Source organism: Pistacia vera, unplaced genomic scaffold, assembly GCF_008641045.1.
Source record: "Pistacia vera cultivar Batoury unplaced genomic scaffold, PisVer_v2 Contig1519, whole genome shotgun sequence".
Classification (NCBI taxonomy): domain Eukaryota; kingdom Viridiplantae; phylum Streptophyta; class Magnoliopsida; order Sapindales; family Anacardiaceae; genus Pistacia; species Pistacia vera.
This window is the reverse complement of record NW_022195596.1, coordinates 13655-33946: the sequence shown is the minus strand read 5'-3', so window position 1 is coordinate 33946 and position 20292 is coordinate 13655. Positions and strand designations below refer to the sequence as shown.

Here is a 20292-nt window from a genome sequence, read left to right as displayed (position 1 = left end):
ATCTTGACTTTGAAACTCTCACAGTTCAGTCACTTTCATATTTTTAGGTAAGGATTTAAATCCGAATTTTAGATCGCTCCTAAAAAAATTTGCTTACATATGCTAATAATTTCTTGTGCTATAAAAGAGCAAGCATCTCTATATAATATATAATTATATTAAAACCATGTTTAAATACCGTTAGATCTACTCATTGACTTGAAATGACATTTTATATATAAGAATCTAACAATGAATATGTATGATTCTAATTATATCAGGACGATCCTGACTAAAGAGCTATTGTATATATAATTTTTCAAGTTTTGTATCATCTAACTAGCTAGGTTTGAATAATATCAAATTTTGGTGACATTAGAAAATGTACCAAATATTGGATCCTTAGAAACGTATGCTATCTTTACTTGATAAATAATATTTCTGTTGCAATACATATTTCCAAGATTCAGATTTCGATCTCATTTCTATGCATTTTCATGATTTTGATTACCTCCTTGAATTATATTTAATAAATGAATTAGACATTCTCTGTTTTAAATGAATTTTATTTTTTATATAAAAAGAAACCTTCATTCTATCAAAGAAGAGAAACGTTTTTTTTGGAGTGGAGATAAAGAAAAAAATATTTATCATGTTGTTATATACAATAACCTTTATTAATTATAAATATATATGAATATAAGAGTAATGTTATTGCAATATAGTATATGATAAACTACATTTGAGTGATCGAGTGATTGAATAGAGGCTCTTGAATATATTACTCAAGAGATCATGAATTCAAGTCTCTCATTAATTGCTAATAATGATAACCACTAGAGCTCTTACCAGTCGATAGTTCTAATGTCATGAAAAATTAATTGAGGTGCACGTAAACTAGTCCGAACACATTCCGTCATATATATATATATATATAGTTCTACTAATGTGTTTAATGTGTTAAAGCCATGCAAAGACGTTCAATCAATGATTTTCATGATAATTATTTAATCTTTTTAGTTAATGTTATATTGATGTTGCATATAAAATATTTATCTTCATTAATTAATATAGCAATGATTAAAACAACAATTAATTAAGGATTAATTTACTCGATAAAGAGAAGCTTTATTTCATTAATTAAGGATTATATAAGCTCGTTCATTTATTTCATTCTCCAAAATTAAGCTCAAACTAGTTCATTTCCATGGTCAAATCCTTCATTACTCTTTCTCCGTTTCTTCTAATTATTTTCTCCACTCTCATCTCTGCAAATCCTGGTCGAAATTTCTCCGAAACCCTATCTCCATCTTCTCTAGGGCTCAAAAAACAGAAGCTAACCCGCCTTCACTTCTACTTCCATGATTTCATCACTGCTAAACACCCAACAACTCTCCAAATCGTCCAGCCAGCCACAACCAATAACTCATCTTCAACTTCCTTCGGCTCTGTGTGGGTGATGGACGATCCTTTGACCGTCGCGCCTGAGCTTAGCTCGAGGCTCGTAGGAAGAGCGCAGAGGTTTTATGGTTCTGCATCACAAAGTGAGTTTGGATTCTTGATGGTGTTAAATTTTGCTTTCACTGGAGGCAAGTTCAATGGTAGTACTCTTAGTGTTTCGGGGCGCAATACTATTTTTTCGGCGGTGAGGGAAATGTCAATCGTCGGTGGTAGCGGCGTTTTCAGGTTTGCTCGTGGCTATGCTCAGGCGAAGACTCATACTGTTGATTTAAATACTAGAAATGCTGTCGTGGAGTATAACGTTTATGTACTCCATTATTGATTGGAATTTAACTTTATTTTATTTGGTGTATTATTTATTTTCTTTTACTCTTATGTATGTTTCCTTGTGGTCTCTTAAAAATGTATGACAGTTTTGAAATAAATATTTATTTTATGATTAATTGCATCTTTTTGGTAAAAACTCTACATTAATGTGATCACTATTACATTATGAGAAAAGGAAATTTGTAAAATAATTAAATTTTGATAGAGTGGTCTAATGGTAGAAGGAGAATTTGGATATACATAAGCTATAAATCCATGTTACATTTCTCTTCTCCAAAATCCTATTACCTTATAAGACAAGTTCAATGATAATTAACCATCGCCAAGTGACCTGATGGTAAAAGAATAAAAAAAGGTTTTATGAATTCTTAAGTTCAAGTCTCCACATGCCTTAATAGGGTTGACCACTGAAAGACTTACTTGGTCATCAATTTCAAGGTCCCAGAAGATTAGTTGAGGTGCGTGCAAGCTAGCCCAAACACCCTTGATAGTCTTTCTCAGTGTTTTGGGGTGCAATGCCATTTTTTCGGCAAAGAGGGAAATGCTGATCAATGGTGGTAGCGGCGCTTTCTGGTCTACTCGTGGCTGTATGCTTAGGTAAAGACTCACACCGTTGATATAAACACTAAAAATGTCGTCGTGGAGTACAATGTCTATGTCCTCCATTATTGACCAAAAACTATTATATATCAACCATAAATATATTGGTGTGAACTGATCAATATTTGTTATAAAAGAAGAAAGGTTACAAACCATATGTATTGTGATAAATTAGTAGAGTAATTTAAACACTATAAATGGGTTTATCTATGAAATTAAGAATATTTTTGTGCTCTATTTGTACTGCTTTAACAACCTCATTAAATTTATTGTATCTCTTTAGTTTGTGTATGATTTATTTTTTCATACATGTATATCAATCATAACGTTTGTCTTATGCTTCGGCGTGATCTCTTCACAACTTTTGGGTAAAAGCTCTATATTAATATTGTTATGCCTAAAAAATCAAGGCTGGCGTAAGTTCACGCCAGCACGGGCCAATCAGAGTTCAAGAAGGCTTTGTGTTGTCCAGACACTGCCACGTCACGCAAGGACGGAAGAGGTAAGGCTATCGTCAGTGTGGCAGGTGAAAGCCTGACTTGTGAGTGGCTAGGAATGATCCACCTGCCTAAGCCCTACGCGATTTAAGGATATCTCCTATGCAGACAACCAATGGGAAGCACGTTAGGAATTGTACCACACTTGCCCGACTGCAGAATCATGATTACTACCTTAAATCCCTTGACTATAAATAGGGGGCTCTTTTCTCATTTAGGGGATTGGCTCATTTCTTTAGTTTTCAAAAGCAGACTCTCTTTCTGTATTTAAGTTTTCTTAAGATTGTAACTCAGCTTGCTGTATGCGACCTGACTGTAATCATCCATTAATACATATATAGTGGACATAAGATTCTCTTTTGAGCATCCGAACCACTTTAAAAATAGCTCTTGTCTTTTCTCTCGTTGCACATTTCCATATCACGTGAGAGTCGTTGGTATCAAACTCAAGCATCAACAGTTTGGTGCTAGAAGGAGGGTCTGATTTAGTATCCACTCTTTATCAGGAATCTCTGACCGATTGGTCATATCCATCAGTAAATGGCTCGTGGTTTTGAAACTGAGCGAACCAACCTCGACAATGAGGAAATCCCCCGGGTATAGGATGTCACTTCTCCCGAAGTGCCTCTAGTCCAACACAGTACCATGGTGGATATTCCTTCGAGCTCACAACTCGACCTAGATTACCTAGAGAGGTTCAACAATACTCTCTAAATGGTTAGCCAAAGGTTAGACCGTTTGGATCGGGTCGTGCCACCAGAGTCCGACGAGGCGGTGCCACCTCCAAAGACACTTGCAGGTTGCGCGAAAGCGTGGAAAAGGACGAAAGCCCATACCACGCGCACTGTAGCACATAAGAGCAAGGGAAAGCAATTGGCGAACAGTGGGCCGAAAGGCTCTGAGGGACTAGCGAACACCGGTCGTGCAACAGGTAGATACCAGTGGCATTGCGACTTAGCGACATGTCGCAGCATGAGCTGTCCCACGCCACGTCGCATGTGCACTCCCACAAAAGTGCAAGGTAGAGAGATTCCTAATTCGCCAACATTATGACCTCGACTATCATCATGTGGAAAACCCCCGTCGTCCGTGGGTTGTTCTGACCACCGCGGAGGTCTGGAAAACTCCTCGAGCTATTCAATGCCTTCACATGGCCCCAGCCAACGTGTGTTAAGGTTCGCCGGAGCTTTCGACTGAGTTGAGGAAGAGTCTGATTTGCAGTCTTTCCTCAACCGCAACTGTGAGGGTTGAACCCATGTTGCGGAAAATGATCCTCAGGTAGCTCCACTACCTCAGATTGAGGAATTACAGCTAGTTTTGTATCAACTTAAAGCTCAATAGAATGAGCGTGAGCCATCTCCCTTTTTTCCAGCAGTGTTAGCTGCCCCTCTCTTGTCGAGATTTAGAATGCCTGATATGCGGGTGTTCGATGGAAATTCTAATCCACAAGATCACCTTTACGAGTTCAACGACCTTATGGAACTCCACCAAGTCTCCAACTTGGCCAAATGTCCCTGCTTGGCAATAACTCTGACTGCCCATGCCAAGCACTGGTTCAGATTGCTTCCCGTAAGATCTATCAGCTCATGGCAACAAATGAGCTTGTCATTCTTAAGGCACTTCCAGGTGAACAGGAAGTTCTCGATACCGTTGAGCTATCTAAGTAACATACGGTAGGAGAGGAATGAGTCTCTCCAATCTTACATAGACAGATTCCACAAGGAATTCCAGAAAGTGCCTCACACTCCTGAAGAGTCCGTTCGGACTCTCATTATTATGGGGGTTCGCCCGCAGACTAACTTGTGGAAAGAATTGCAATCTGAGGACAATGTTTCCCTCACTCACTTCTACGACCTCACTGAGAAGTATATCCGAATCAAAAATTTCGTGGCTGCTCTTAATCATCACGACCTCGGTCCCTCGACCAGTGCTCCCAACCGAGGGGAGAACAGTAAAAGGGCTGATCGCATATGGGCTAATGACGATCAGCGGAAAGGAAAGAAGTAGTGATTTGAGCCCAAAAAATCTTATGCCCAAGTTCCTTGTCGCAATCATGACAAAAGCCAATACACTCCTTTGAATGCCTCAGTGTTGGCCATTTTGGATAAATCAGAGGAGGCCAGCCTGCTGGGAGAGCCAGAGCCCATGAAGAATCCCTCTCAGCCAAGAATAACAAAAATATTGCCACTACCATTGGGATAATAGGCATCACAACGATGAGTGTCGGGCTCTCAAGCAAGCAATTGAAGACCTCATCAGGAAGAGGCACTACAAGGAGTATGTTGATGGTTTGACTTCCATTCAAGAAAAGGATCAAGAGGAACAAGGCTCGTCCCCTTGGCTGCTCTAGTCGTTGAAGTGTCCATTGCTTCTAAAGTCTGGAAAAGGGGCGACATGCAGAGATGACTTAGTCTCCATACAGTGTTTCGTACGATGACGTGGAAGAGCAAAAGAAGCCCTAATTTACTTTCCTTAACCCCTAGAAAAACCCTAAAAACCTTTGGGAATGAATTCCCCAGAATCCGTGCCCCAAGTTCTCACTTTTTATAAAGAAAAAGTTCTATTTTTACCACTGTCTAGAAACATGCATCATATAAGCTTACCAGACAGTTCATACCCACTATTATTGTAAAGTCAAGGTTTAAACAGAAATAATAGAGGAAAACGAAGGAGAAGTCTTCCTTACCTCTTAACTGTTGGGGACGAACATCTTGTCATAACGAAGAGTGTGCATCAATTGGAAGAAGAACAGACTGATTTCGCGAGAGCAAAGTTTGTTTTTTCTCTTTGAAAATGTGAGTTCTGTGATAAAACTTGGGGCGAACCCAAGGTTTTATAGGGGGAAAGACAACGATTGGTTTCCCTAGCAAGCGACGCTTGGGTGGGAGATGTTTCTCACCATTGATTATGACCATGTGTCGTTAATCCACGTGAAGAGTAACCTTCATGCTTCGTGAATGCCAATCGATGTTTCCCTCCATTGGAGTAACCAAGCATCGGTGCAGTTACCTCCTCCACATTAAATGCTCCCCCATCCGCATTTAATGCTCTGAAAGTGAATGTCGTTTCAACATGACTTATATTTAATGAGCATGGCTGGCACTTATTGCGCAAGAGACATATTTATCAGAATAAAGTTTATTTTATTAACCAAACCAACTGTCAAGCGCTACGAATAACATCTGAAGAGGTCGTTCGAGTAAAACACTCCATGTATCGATTTTGAGACAATGTGATCCCTTGTTTTTGGTAAAAGTGTGCTAAGAATTTTTAGGTCGCGAGCGATGGATGAAATTCAAAGCATGATTGTATAGCACTGAGTAGTGTCCGACCTAGGTTGCTGAACCTGTGGGAGAAGGCCGCCTCAGGTCACTTGTGCTATTCTTAGAGACCTATGTTGTGACCTCTTTACAACTCGATCAGGCGTCACTCGGGATAAGTCACGTCATGGCATAATCATGAAGTTCTCAAGGTTCAATCCTTAAACCTTAAAAACTGGGGGGCTTCTGTTATGCCTAAAAAATCAGGGCTAGCGTAAGCTCATGCCAACAAAGGCCAATTAGAGTTTATGAAGGCTTTGTGTCGTCTAGACGCTATCACGTTGCGCAAGGACGAAAGAGGTAAGGTTGTCATCAGTGTGGCAGGTGAAAGCCTGGCTTGTGAGTGGCTAGGAATGGTCCACCTACCCAAGTCCTATGCGATTTAAGGATATCTCCTGTGTAAACAGTCAATGGGAAGCAGGTTAGGAATTGTACCACACCTGCCCGACTGCAGAATCATGATTACTATCTTGAATCCCTCGACTATAAATAGAGGGGTCCTCTCTCATTTACGGGATTGGCTCATTTCTTTAGTTTTCAAAAGCAGACTCTCTCTCAGTATTTAAGTTTTCTCTAGATTGTAACTCAGCTCGCTTGACGCGACCTGACTATAATCATCCATTAATACATATATAGTGGATGTAGGATTCCCTTTTGGGCATCCGAACCACTTTAAAAATCGCCTCTTGTCTTTTCTCTCATTGCACATTTCCATATCATGTGTAATTTCTGAGTTCGCTTAGCACTTTACACGTGCGAGTCGTTGGTGTCGAAATCAAGCATCAACAAATATATATACATATATATTATGTCATGAGAAAAGGGTACTCTTAAATTTGTAATTAGTTCGTGTCACATTTCCCTTCTGCAAAATCCTATTAACTTCTTTTGATTATAAATAAACAATATATATTTATATGTAATCCCCAACCATTTAAATCTCAGATCGGCATTCCTTGTTTTCGTTTTGCGTTGTTGCTTTGTTTAGCTTTTGTGTTTCGTTGTTTTGTTTAGCAATTATTTAGTTGTCTTAGTAACTATTTGATTCTTTTGTATCTAACCTAAGGCTTGTCCTATGGTAGGGTGATCGTTTTTTATATGCCTTTTGTAAACTCTTTCTCTTTTCTAACGAATATTTACTTACCCAAAAAAAAAAAAAAAAAAAAAAAAGATTATTATGTATATAATTTAAAGTATATAAGCTAATTACATAATATATTGAATGCATATTAAGTTAATTATATATATGAATTTACATTGAAGTTATTTATTACATGTTGTAGAGGGCATTTTATAGAATCGTGCAAATTTTAAGAAGAAATTAAGTAATGTGTGTTGTAGAACATTAAGTCGTGCAATTTTCACAACATAAAAAATCCGAAATGTACATGCTTTTGTTGTCAAATGTTCTAAATAATGTGCAATATTACTCATTGTCATATCCTTCTTTTTTTGTTTTTTTTTTTTTATATTATAATCGGAGTGTTTGGACTAGTTTGCGCGCATCTCAACTATTCTCTCGGGACCTTGAAAATACAGTGGCCACCCCTATTAGAGGTCGTGGGTGTTAAGGAAATGACTTCTTGCCTACCATATTCAGAAGATGCTAAGGTTATACCAGTTGACCAACATGATGTGAATGATGACAAAGACTCCTTAAATCAAGACACTAAAGCTACAAGATCTTTAAGATATCAATTTGTTGACCTGTAAATTAATTCAATTACTTTGTAAATAGATACAGTCTCCCTTAATTGTCTCAATTATGTAAATCTTGTAAATCTCTCCATATTTGTATTCTTCTATTTATACTAAAATATAGCTCTCTCTAATATCATCTTGAATGAGAGATTTCCAAAGACTATTGAATCGTTTTGTGGTATCAGAGCCTTCACAGTGAGAATTTTTTAGAGATTTTTTTTTCTTTACTAATGGCTACTTACTCATATCCTTCCACCTTGACTGTTAGCAACTTTATCTCCATTCATTTGAGTCAGATAAACTACCTGCTATGGAAAACACGTGTTGGCCCTTACAAAAAGTCAAGACTTGCAGGGCTTTCTTGATGGAGAAATGCCACAACCTGAGCCTTTACTTTAAGCGTCTAAAAGCACTGATGCTACTCAGCAAAAGCAAGTTCCTAGTCCTTTGTTTGCTGCTTGGAGATGCTCGGGTTGTCTGCTTAAATGATGGATCACTAGAACCTTGGCAGAGGACGTGTTGGGTCTTGTTGTTGGACTTGATACAACTGCAGATGTATGGAGAGCACTTGAGAATGCCTTTGCTCAAGATTCCAAGGAAAGAGAGTTCAGTTTGATGTAGGAAATGACTTCGTTGCAAAAGAGTACTTATTCTTTACCTAAATATATTAGAAGATTTATGGCAATATGTGATGACCTTGCTGCTATTGGGAAGACTGTTCTAGACCAAAACAAAGTGTTTTGGTTACTATAAGGTCTTGGATCTGGATATGAGACTTTTTTAACCACTATGTTAAAACCCTATGTACCATCCTACAGTGCTATTGTTCCTATGCTTCAAAGCCATGAAGCACGGATCAAATGCAGTGGTGGAAATACCCAACCTAAAATGGCATACATGGCACAAAAGGGTTGGAATCAAAACCGAAATAATTGGAATCATAATAAGAAGAGGAACTATCAGTGGCAAAAATCATTTGATTTAAGAGGAAAAGGGATTCATTCAAGGTGAGAATTCAAATGTGAACAAGGCCAGTGGAGGGCCTAATTCTGTTGTACGTAATGAGACAAGCAAAGGTGGATTTCAGCAAGGCATTTTTAAGGAAAATCAGAAAAGTCATGGTTCGAATGAAGCAACGAAAGATGTTCCCAAATGCCAGGTTTGTGGGAAACGTGGGCACACTGTCCTTAAGTGCTATAATCGGTTCAATCACTCATTTCAAGCAGAAGATATTCCCAAAGCACTAGCAGCAATGACAATTGCAGACAGCCAAGACTCTGCCTGGTTTCTAGATACTAGAGCCACAGCTCATATGACCTCTCATGCTGGTAAACTTTTTAACTTACAACCTTATAAAGGTAGAGATGGTGTTATGGTAGGAAAAGGTCATACACTTGACATCACACATATTGGTGATGCTCAAGTCAAAGGAAAACCTAAACCAATTACTTTGAAAAATGTTTTGGTGGTGCTAGAAATAAAAAAAAGATTTGCTTTAAGTTAGCCAACTTACAAATGACTTACCACTTATGTTTGAGTTTAATTCCAATGGTTTTTTTTATTAAGGACAAGAGAACTCAAAGGATAAAGGCGATGGGCCATAGAAAATGGGGTCTCTATGCATTAGAAGAAGGAAAGGCAACATTGTTCTCTCATCGTTTTCAGCAAACTACAAGGAAGGGTTGGCATAAGCGGCTAGGACATTTGCACAATAAAATTGTCGATTTCCTTTCTAAGAAGTACTTTATTTCTATGGATTTTGCAAATAAGTCGCATTCTATATGTAAAAGTTTTCAATTAGGGAAATCTTCCCGTCTTCCCTTTATCAATAGTGATGAGTCTTGTACTAAACCATTTATGAAAATCCATTGTGACTTGTTAGGGCCAACTCCAGTTTGTTCAACTCAAAATTATCGTTATTATGTAATCTTTGTGGATGATCATACACAGTTTACTTGGATCTATCCTTTGAGAAAGAAAACTGAATTTGTGGATTGCTTTGCTAATTTTTGTAATTATATGGACTGTCAATTTGGATCACAAATAAAAGTTTTTCAATTGGATGGTGGATAAGAGTTTATCAGGAATGGATTTCGTAAGTTACTTGCTGATCATGGCAAAATTCATCAGCTTTCATGTCCAAATACACCATAACAAAATGGACTTGCTAAGCGCAAGCATTGAAAATTTGTGAATTGGGACTAACTATGATGTTTCATGCAAAAGTTCCCAAATGGTATTGGCTTGACTGTTTTACTACCGCTGTTCATCTTATAAATAGATTGCCAACCCCAACTCTTAAAATGGACTCACCATACTATAAGTTGTTTGGAAAACACCCTAATTATTCTAGCTTAAGAGTTTTTGGGTGTAGGTGTTTCTCATAGTTGCGGGATTATGCTAAAGATAAGCTTGAACCCAAATCTTTGCCTTGCATCTTTCTAGGTTACAACACATCATACAAAGGTTACAAGTGTCTCTACCCACCTACTGGGCGAATATATATATGTCTCGACATATGTTATTTGACGAAGAATGCTTGCCCTTTTTTGATCCGACAGCATTGTATGGCCCTTATCAAATTCAGGGAGATCTTTACTCCTACAATGAGTGGTTAGATCCTATTGCCACACATTTAGAAGAATCAAGTCCTCAAACTAATCCTATTCCATCTTCTTCTCAATGTAGTGTAGGTGATACTAAGGTAGACCCTACTATTAGATTCATGCTCAACAACTCTAGACCTGCTGCTCTTATTGAACAATCTCGTAGTGAGGTTCTTGATGACTCATTTAACAATAGCTCCCTTGATGCTTCCACATTGCAAAAATAGCACTCATACCTTGGAAAGTGTTGCTCTCCCTGGACCTGCCATCAATAATTCTACACCATCTCTTAAAGTTTTTCCAAGTTGTCCCTTTTCTACTACTGAAAATGTGCATGATCCTGCTCCTATCATGGCACCTGCACCTTTAATCCCTTATGAATCAGCAGATCACTTTAGTCTCAATGATAGACCTTCATCCTTATCATCTCTATTGTAGTCAAATGATCAACACTTTGCCTATACAGAGCCACTTGTAGTACAAAAGATTGTGACTCGATCACAAAATGACATCTTCCAACCAAATCCACGGTATGCTTACTTGACTACTTCCTTTGATTCAATTCCATGTGAACCAAAGACTGTGAAATCAGCACTCAAACATCATGGATGGGTTGTGGCTATGAATGAAGAAATAAATGCTCTCAAAGAAAATCAGACATGGGAACTTGTCCCTCGATCAGCCAAGATGAATGTTGTGGGATGCAAATGGGTGTACAAGTCGAAGCTGAAGTCGAATGGGTCCCTTGACTAACTAAAGGCCCGCCTAGTGTCAAAATGATTTAACCAAAGAGAGGGGATTGATTTCTCTGAAACTTTCTCTCCTATAATAAAGCCAAGGAGTATATGGACAGTCCTCACAGTAGCAGTTGTTCGAAGATGGCTTATTCAACAACTTGATGTCCAGAATGCTTTCCTTCATGGCAATCTACAAGAGCTCGTGTTTATGGAACAACCTCCTGGATTTGTCAATTCGGCACATCTAACTCATGTATGTCATCTCAAGAAGGCACTTTACAGGCTTAAGCAAGCTCCAAGGGCTTGGTTTGATAGACTTAGCTCATTTTTTCTTGGCATGGGGTTCTTTTGTAGTACGACTAATCCATCATTGTTTGTATGCAACTCTCACCATGGCACACTTATTCTTCTCTTATATGTTGATGATATGATCCTTACAGGAGGTTAGTTGGGCTTTATTGATTGGTTCATTGGCATGTTAGGCCATGAGTTTGCTATCAAAGATTTGGGCATGTTACACTATTTTCTGGGTATTGAGTTCAGTCCTTATCAGATGGGATCTTCTTATGTCAAGCCAAGTATAGTCGTGACCTTCTTGATCGAACATTAATGAAAGATTGCAAGGCAATCTCAACTCCCATGGCGTCTAAAAGTTGTGCAACAACATCTAATAATAATATTTTTTCAGACCCCACATTTTATAGGAGTATTGTTTGGGCATTACAATATCTCACATTTACCCGCCCAAATCTGTCCTATAGTGTCAACTTTGCTTGCCAATTTATGCATGCTCTAACAATTGGTCACTACCAAGTAGACAAGCGAATATTAAGATATGTTAGTGGCACTCCTGATTTTGGTATACAGATTCTTACCTCCAGCACCTTAGACTTATATGCATTCTTTGATGCTGATTAGGTTGGTTGTCCTATTACAAGACGATCTACCACTGGTTTTTGTACATTCTTAGGTGGCAATTGTCTATCATGGAGTGCCAAGAAACAAAGCCCTGTTTCCAGATCAAGTGTTGAGGCAGAGTATAGGTCCATGGCTTCTACCACAACAGAATTAATGTGGCTGACTTATGTGCTTCATGACATTGGAGTTTGTCTCTCTAAGCTGCCAATCTTATATTGTGACAATATCAATGCTTTATACATGATAGTAAATCTCGTTTTCCATGAGAGAACCAAACATATAGAGCTAGACTATCATTTTGTACGAGAAAAGGTTGCGCCTGGTAGCTTGATTACACGGTTTGTCTCATCTAATCAATAGTTAGCAGATATATTTACCAAACCATTGGGCCGCCAACAGTTTCACAACTTATGATTCAAACTGAGCCTTTTGTCGTGTCCACGGCTTAGTTTGAGGGGGAGTGTTAAGGAAATGACTTCTTGCCTACCATATTCAAAAGATGCTAAGGTTATACTAGTTGACCAACATGATGTGAATGATGACAAAGACTCCTTAAATCAAGACACTACACCTACAAGATCTTTAAGATATCAATCTATTGACCTGTAAATTAATTCAATTACTCTGTAAATTGATTGAATCTCCCTTAATTGTCTCGATTATGTAAATGTTGTAAATCTCTCCATATTTGTATTCTTCTATTTATATTGAAATATAGCTCTCTCTAATCTGATCTTGAATGAGAGATTTCTAAAGACTATTGAATTGTTTTAGGACTCGAACTTGGGAGACCATGTAAACTTAAATCCTTCTTTACTCTTTTACTATCAGACTAACTAGTAGTGGTTAAATTTATTTATTTATTTATAATATATTCCACATAACTAGTGACAACCCTTGTCTGTTCTGTGCTCCATACTCATATATAAAATGCATAATACTACATATACAACTTTTTTATACAATAGTTCTTATATAACATGATGTCGTAAAAGATGATTGACTGATTTTAAATTAAAAATAAACTTTTACTCAATTATCTTTTATCGCATCAAGTTGTAAGAGAAATATTATATAAAAATATTATATTTATAGTATTAATAAATGAGTATGAGTAATACTACATAGCCCGGCTCAGCCGATTGAACCGATTTGACCGGGACCTGACCGGTGAACGGGGTCAAGAGGGGCAAAAAATCAAAAAAATCATTTGGTCCAGTTTCACCTGCGATTGGACCGGTGTTATTGTAGCAACTTGTTGGTCCAACTGGTTTTTGGAAGTCAAACTAAAAAGCCCCTTTATATTCCTAAGCCCACTTTCCATCGGTTTTCACCCATTTGCGATCCATGTTCCTAAAATCTTCCAACAGCGACTCCCCCATTCTAAATCCCTTTTACCATGTTTTCATTTGACAATCGAGCTCTAATCTACATTTTCTCTCTTCCATTTTCGCTTTCTTCATTTCATCTTCACTTTACCTTGTGTGAATCTTCCATTTGTGCAAGCAATCTTTATTCCATCAAAATCAAACCCAGAAAATTTCTTCAAAATTCGTCATTTTCATGCAAAACCACAAGAAAAACGACTTAAAAACCAGTGAGAAAGGCGCAGAGAACAACAGGCAAATGGGCTTGTTAATGGTGAGATTGACAGAGCCTACTTAGTTTAAAGTGGGGTGAGATTTTGGACCCGGATATGGATAGCATATTCACCATTGGATTGACAGGAGTATTGACTTGGGCGAGTGTTCAAGTGTTGTGGCAATTGCTAGTAATTTCATTGGCCATCTTTGTTACCGCTTTGAAATATTCTTTTATTGCGACCCTTCTCATCTTGATTCTCATTACTCTTCTTTGATTCATACAACTCTGTAATGTATAATTGGCTTTTGTGAGTGCCTAATGTTTGAAATTGTGGACGTTGTTATTGTTGGTCACTAAGTGTTTGATAAATTGCCTGACCGACACAATTTCTGACCAACTTGATTTTCTCGCACAGGATGGCAGATGTTTACAATCGATTATTTATAGTTGCATTATAAATTTGATAGTGGGAAAACATATCCCTTTGACTATTTTGATAGTTGCATTATAAATTCAAGGGAGGAATTTGATATATATCCTTTTGACTACTTTGATAGAGGATTCACAAATCAAATACATGCTTCTTGTTCACCAATCACAATAGGTTTATTCTTTTTAAAATTTTCAGGTTTATGTTTTTTTAACATATCAAATTGAAAATAATGAGTTTATATTTTTTTTAAATTTTCAGGTTTGATGGCGTCATCAAGATGACATCACCGGCCCGACCCGCTAGTCGAACCGGTTTAACCGGTCGACCGGAGACCCGGCCACATAGGTGACACCCCGTTAAACATTGCTCAAAAGCAAACCAAAACAAGGGTGATTGAACAAAAACCTTAACACAGGCAACACAATGGTAGCAACTACACAAAGAAAAGAAGGAAAAAAACCAATGTTCTGGAACATGGATCGGACCAACTGTTTTGTTAGCATGTGATCGGGTATGCGCAGCGGAAAAATACAGTTTTAAACAAATAAAAACCGATCATATGCTTAATCCCAAATTTGGGTACATGTTATATTGTTTAAATTTCTTTTTGCATTACAACAATATAGTAAATCCATACAAGGATTCAGAATGCTTACACACGTTTGGAGGCTCTTCCGAATATCTCTGATTATGCTCACAAATACTGTTCATAGCACTGCTCACCGACTACTGTTCATCAGATACTATTCATCGACACTGGTCACGTGATTCTTCGCTAATCGATCCAAAGCAGGATCACACTCATGGAAATCCACACAAAGACAATCCGCAGAACCCTTAATTATTTTGCTAGAACAATCAATGGCTTCAAGAATCAATGTTTTAAATGAGTAAAGAAGAGAAAAAATATTTTTTCTTTAATCAATGAGTGGGGCATGAGAGAGAGAGTAAAATGGTGGCTAGGGTTTTTAATTATTGAATGAATGAATATCATTTGTTTTTAATTTAAGTTGCACTTATATAGTGCAACAATTAAAACCATATTCCAATAAGGAATAGCCATGAGCTCTAACCCTAATTCACCCTTGCAACCAAACACACCCTTTATGGTATTTTAATTAATTAATTATTATTATTATAATTAAAATCAATTAATATATAATAATATATTAACATTTAATTAATAATAATAATTCATTTAAATATATACATAGATATATTTAAATAAAATCTCACTAATTTAATTTTAATATTAAAATTAAATACAAGCAACAACCTCAGCAAATTTAATTGCACTGTGAGATTATCAAAATGCCATTTCATCCTGAAAGATGAAAATACCCTTCTCACAAATTGATTCTTAAATTATCTTCTAAGTGTGTGACCCGTAGGCTCCTCATCATATCGGCAGTGTGTAGTATTGTGATCAACATCAATTAATCGTCTCACTACACACATACCAAGATTGGCCCTTAGTAAGGCATCATGACCACCTGATAGATTCGGATGATGCAACGAAACCGCAGCCTGTCAATGATATGGTTACCATTCAATCAAATCCTTTTATCAACTGTTATCTCATCGAGACTGAGGTAAAAAAAATAGTGTCAACTCAGATATGCTCTACATGTTTGTATTCAGTTACTAGACCAATGACAGGAATATTAAATTGGATTGAGCAACAACTCAATCCCATTGTGGGCACAGATTTAGTGTCATTGCCATTTACTGAATTACCTAGTGAGATAACTTCTCCTGTACCCAAGAGTGATGAATCCTTTGTCGATCCACCATCGTCTCGATACACTTCTCAATATAGCCAATCACAACCATATTGATAGCTCTGAATAGAACTACATTGGGCTAGTGTCAAACTACACCAATTGGTGTACAAGGCGCTCCAGTGATCTTAAGTCTAAGGATCACATGCACCACCATCCGTTAGAGGATTTATTCCATAAACACTAGGATTACCATCCATATGGAATCCTCTAGTGGGTTTGTTTAGTGAACTTGCCTGTAGCAAGCACCCATATGTTGCACCAGGTTGTCGGCAAACAATCTTGACAAGTGAGATCAGTCACTGCCTTTCGACATGGTCGTTCAACACTATGATAGCCTTACAATATTATATGTGTCCTTGGTCAGAATAATACTAGGGCTACAGACGTTTCTAAAATGGTCACCATATGTGATCATAGTGTTCTTACTATCAAGATTTGAAACACTTGATACCCTCGTCACGGTTCTACCATCCTAAGGATATATAACTATGATTTACACAATATAGAAGAATATGCCTTTTATTAATAAATGAACATGTATTATAGAGTCAATTTTTACAATAATTGATTGTCTCTAGGGCACCTACTCTTACAATCTCCCACTTGCACTATAGCCAATCATTCATATATTTAATACCGAATGACCTTAAATGTTTTTCATGCTTCTGCTGCAATAGAGGCTTCGTCACTGGATCGGCGAGATTGTCATCAGTATGCACTTTAATGATCTATACATCTTTCCTCTCAACTATTTCTCTGATGAGATGAAAACATCTGAGTATTTGTCTGGACTTCTAGTGAGACCGTGGTTCCTTTGCTTGAGCTATTGCTTTATTGTTGTCGCAATAGACATCGATTAGTGTTTTTGTATTCATTCTCTTGTGTGGATGTTTTGATTCTTTTAAAATTTAGACAGCTTTCTCGTGTCCAAGGAAATTGTTAAAGGAAAAGATTTTGTAATTTTTTTAATAAAAAATTTTGAACAAAAATTATCTATTATCAACTTCTTAATGTGGGAAAACTTGGTCTTGATTTTAAAAGACATTAAGACGTTCACATCTAAAAATTTATATTTATATCATTCTCTCCTATGCAATCTATGTTTCCCTTACTAAAAAAATACTCATAAAGACAATTTTTTAGAATCTTAATGCAAGAAATTTGACTAAATTTTTATTTTTAAGTGAGTTCCTCATATTACGAATCTAGCTCAAAATTTTTATAAAATATGTAGAAAGTGATTATATATAAAGTATGTATTAAGAAATTTATTATATATAAATGGTTTCTTTGATTATTGAGATGTTATATCATACACATAAAATCCTAAAACTATTGTATAATTGCAATTTTAAAAGAAAAGAAATTTGTGTTTTTCTTATATATTTTATGTTTTTCTTCACTCTTAAAATAATTTCAAAAGATCATATTCCAGATCACAACGTAAAAATATTTTAAGATCATGAACCAAACGGACTACCTCCAAGACTTCGGCTTTCGGCCATGGAGACGATGAGAAGAAGAGAAGCACCAAAACCAAGTTAAACAAGACGGAAGAAGAAGAAGTTGCCATGTTAAGGTTTATCAATTTCTCAACTTCTTTGAAATTGAAAAATAATGGTTGCTTTTGTTTTGTTATTTGCAACCCTATTCTCTATCCTATTTTCAAAATATTGTTTGTTTTATTATTCAGCAAAAAGTTTTTTCAAAATCTGATTCTGACACATGTGACTGTTGCCTGCAATTTTGCAGTCTTCTTTTCTTTCTTCACTTTTTTTTCTATCTGTTTGTTCTGTCTTGACTCATTCACCACCATCACAACATCTTCCTCTCAATTCCCAAATCCACCGTGAGAAACCATCTTCCTCTCAATTCCAACAACACAAACCACCTCACATTGTCCGACCTTCCACCTGCAAACGATCTTCCACCTGCAAATACAATCTTGCACCTGCAAATACCACCCAAACACATTATTCCACCATCATCACAACAGAAACGCACAACCACCACCCATCACCATCTGCTTTTATCATCACAAAACAAAACCCACCGTCGCAACCCATCTTCCATTGCCACCATCATCACAAAAGCAAACCATCATCACAATACCATCGTCCATCGTTCATTGTCTACCACCTTAGAACCACTACCATCGATCAGGATCTGCCACGAACCACCACCGTCGTGGTCTTTTTTGCCATGAACCACCACTGTCGTCGTGTTTTCTGCCAAGAACCACACTGATCGTCGTCTTTTCTGCCATGAAGATCTCCTGTCATCGCTGATTTGTCGCGAAGATCTCCCATCGTCGCCGATCTGCCACAAAGACCTCGCGTTGTCGTCGATCCGCCGTTAAAATCTCCTGTCATTGTCGATTTGCCACGAAGCAAAGACCACCGTCGTCGATCTGCCACGAACGCCCACTGTCGTTGCCTCAATGTGAACCGACTCCCACCATCTAATACCAACCACCCATCACCACACAAATGTAATGGCCTATTTGCTTTGACAATTTGCATCAATATGTGTAAATATATAAAGCTAAAAAAAGTTTAAAAAAAAAAAAAGTTTATTTTGTTGGTATTATTTTTAACATTTCAATATTTACAGGGAAATATGTGAATTGTGAAAGGGACAAACATATATCGGTAAATCGTGAAAGGGACAAAATATAAAAAGAATATATCGGTAATAGATGAATTTTGGGAGTAAAAAATTGTTGGATTAGTGAAAATATTTTTTTGGGATTTTTCTAATTGATATATTTGTTTTGCAGATTCAGCATCGTTATTTGATCGTATGAACAAATTACGATCATATGCACAGATGTTAGTATAATTTGTCCCGACGTCGCAGGATTGATTACTACTTGCAGCAGAGGCAAAAGTTTTAACGTTTTTCCAGACTTGGAGTTCGTCATACACCTTATTGGTCAACATTGCCTATATCTTCCTCTGCATTGACGGCTTCAAGCAGTGTCGGATCGAACGAGATAACGGTTTATCTATGTTTACTTTATTATGTTTAAATGTGTGTATGTGTGTTTGTAATGTGTTTGGTGATTAGTATGGTGTCCCAATCTTGGTTGTCGTTCTCACCGTACTGTGATTAGATGAGTGATACCGTGAATTGGTCCGCTGAGATGACCCATAAATGTGGTACCTTCTTTCTAGCTAGTATACTTGGAAAATATACTATGATAACAATACATAAGCATAAACAATGAAAAAGTAATGGGGCCAAAAATTTTCTTTACTTTATATATATAATTCTTTACATAACAAAAGTAACATATACAATAGCTTTAAAAACAGTGGATAGTAGTGCCATTTCTCTCCGTTTCTCAACATCCATCCGACCGCTTCTCACCTATTTCCTGCAAAAACATGTAGAAACAACGGGGTAAGCACCAGTTGCTCAGTGAGAAGTGGAAGTTGTTGTGTGGTGATTGATAGAAGTTAGGTTGAAGTTAGAAAGAGTTTGAGAAGAATTATGAAGTGTATTTTTTCTGGCCAGGTTTAATGTTGATTTAAGGGAGTTTTACTCCAAATATTGGTGGTTTGAGAAAGAAGTAGAAGTATAGCTAAAATAGAATTAGAGTATGCATGCATGATGTTTGATGAAATATCTAAGAGAGGTGTATCCATGAGTATATTTATTGGTGATCCTACTATAAGCTTGTAGATGGTAGAGAAGAACTTATTTTTATGCTACATGACATTCTTGCATTACATGTTTACACTTAGAAAGAATAACAAGCATGAGCCATCTACATGTATACATATGCATTTGTATGAGAACTTAAAGAAAGAAAAAGGCTAGAATGCTTTAAAAGAAAGAAAAGAACAGGTTGTTGCGATGGGGAACCCGTGAGTGACAAGAAGAAGAAGATTCTCACATACACGCCGCCTTTAGTGTGCGGCCTAAGAATAAGAAAGAAGAATTGGTACGGTCCGTAAGAGTGCATGTGGATGAGGGTTGTATCCAGAAGAAATTACCTACATAAACCTTAAATGAGTGGCCTAAGAAGAAAAGAATTTGTACAGTCCGTAAGAGTGCATGTAGATGAGGACTGTACTCACTCACACGACCAAGGTTCCGAATCCATGCCTCAACCGAGTCCGATCGGCAAAGAATAAGAAAGAATAAGCAAGCAAGAAAGAAAAGAAAAGAAGAAGAAAGAAAAGAAAGAAAGAAACATAGAAAAGAGAAAGAAAATAGAATAAGAAACAAAAAGGAAGAAAGAAAATGCATCTTTATGCATTTGTGCATTTGCATCATACCTATGCATGATACCATGATTCCCATCATGGGTAGTGAGAAATTAGAAGAAAGAAAGAAC

The 20292-nt window shown here is 37.1% G+C and overlaps 1 protein-coding gene across 1 annotated transcript; it reads left to right on the top strand.

Moving 5' to 3' along the window:
• Nucleotides 1-1182: 1182 nt before the first annotated feature.
• On the top strand, nucleotides 1183-1793 carry LOC116124369 (dirigent protein 22-like). Its single transcript, XM_031410089.1, has one exon. It carries the CDS (start codon nucleotides 1187-1189, stop codon nucleotides 1760-1762), a length of 576 nt encoding a protein of 191 aa, XP_031265949.1. The 5' UTR covers nucleotides 1183-1186; the 3' UTR covers nucleotides 1763-1793.
• Nucleotides 1794-20292: the final 18499 nt, after the last annotated feature.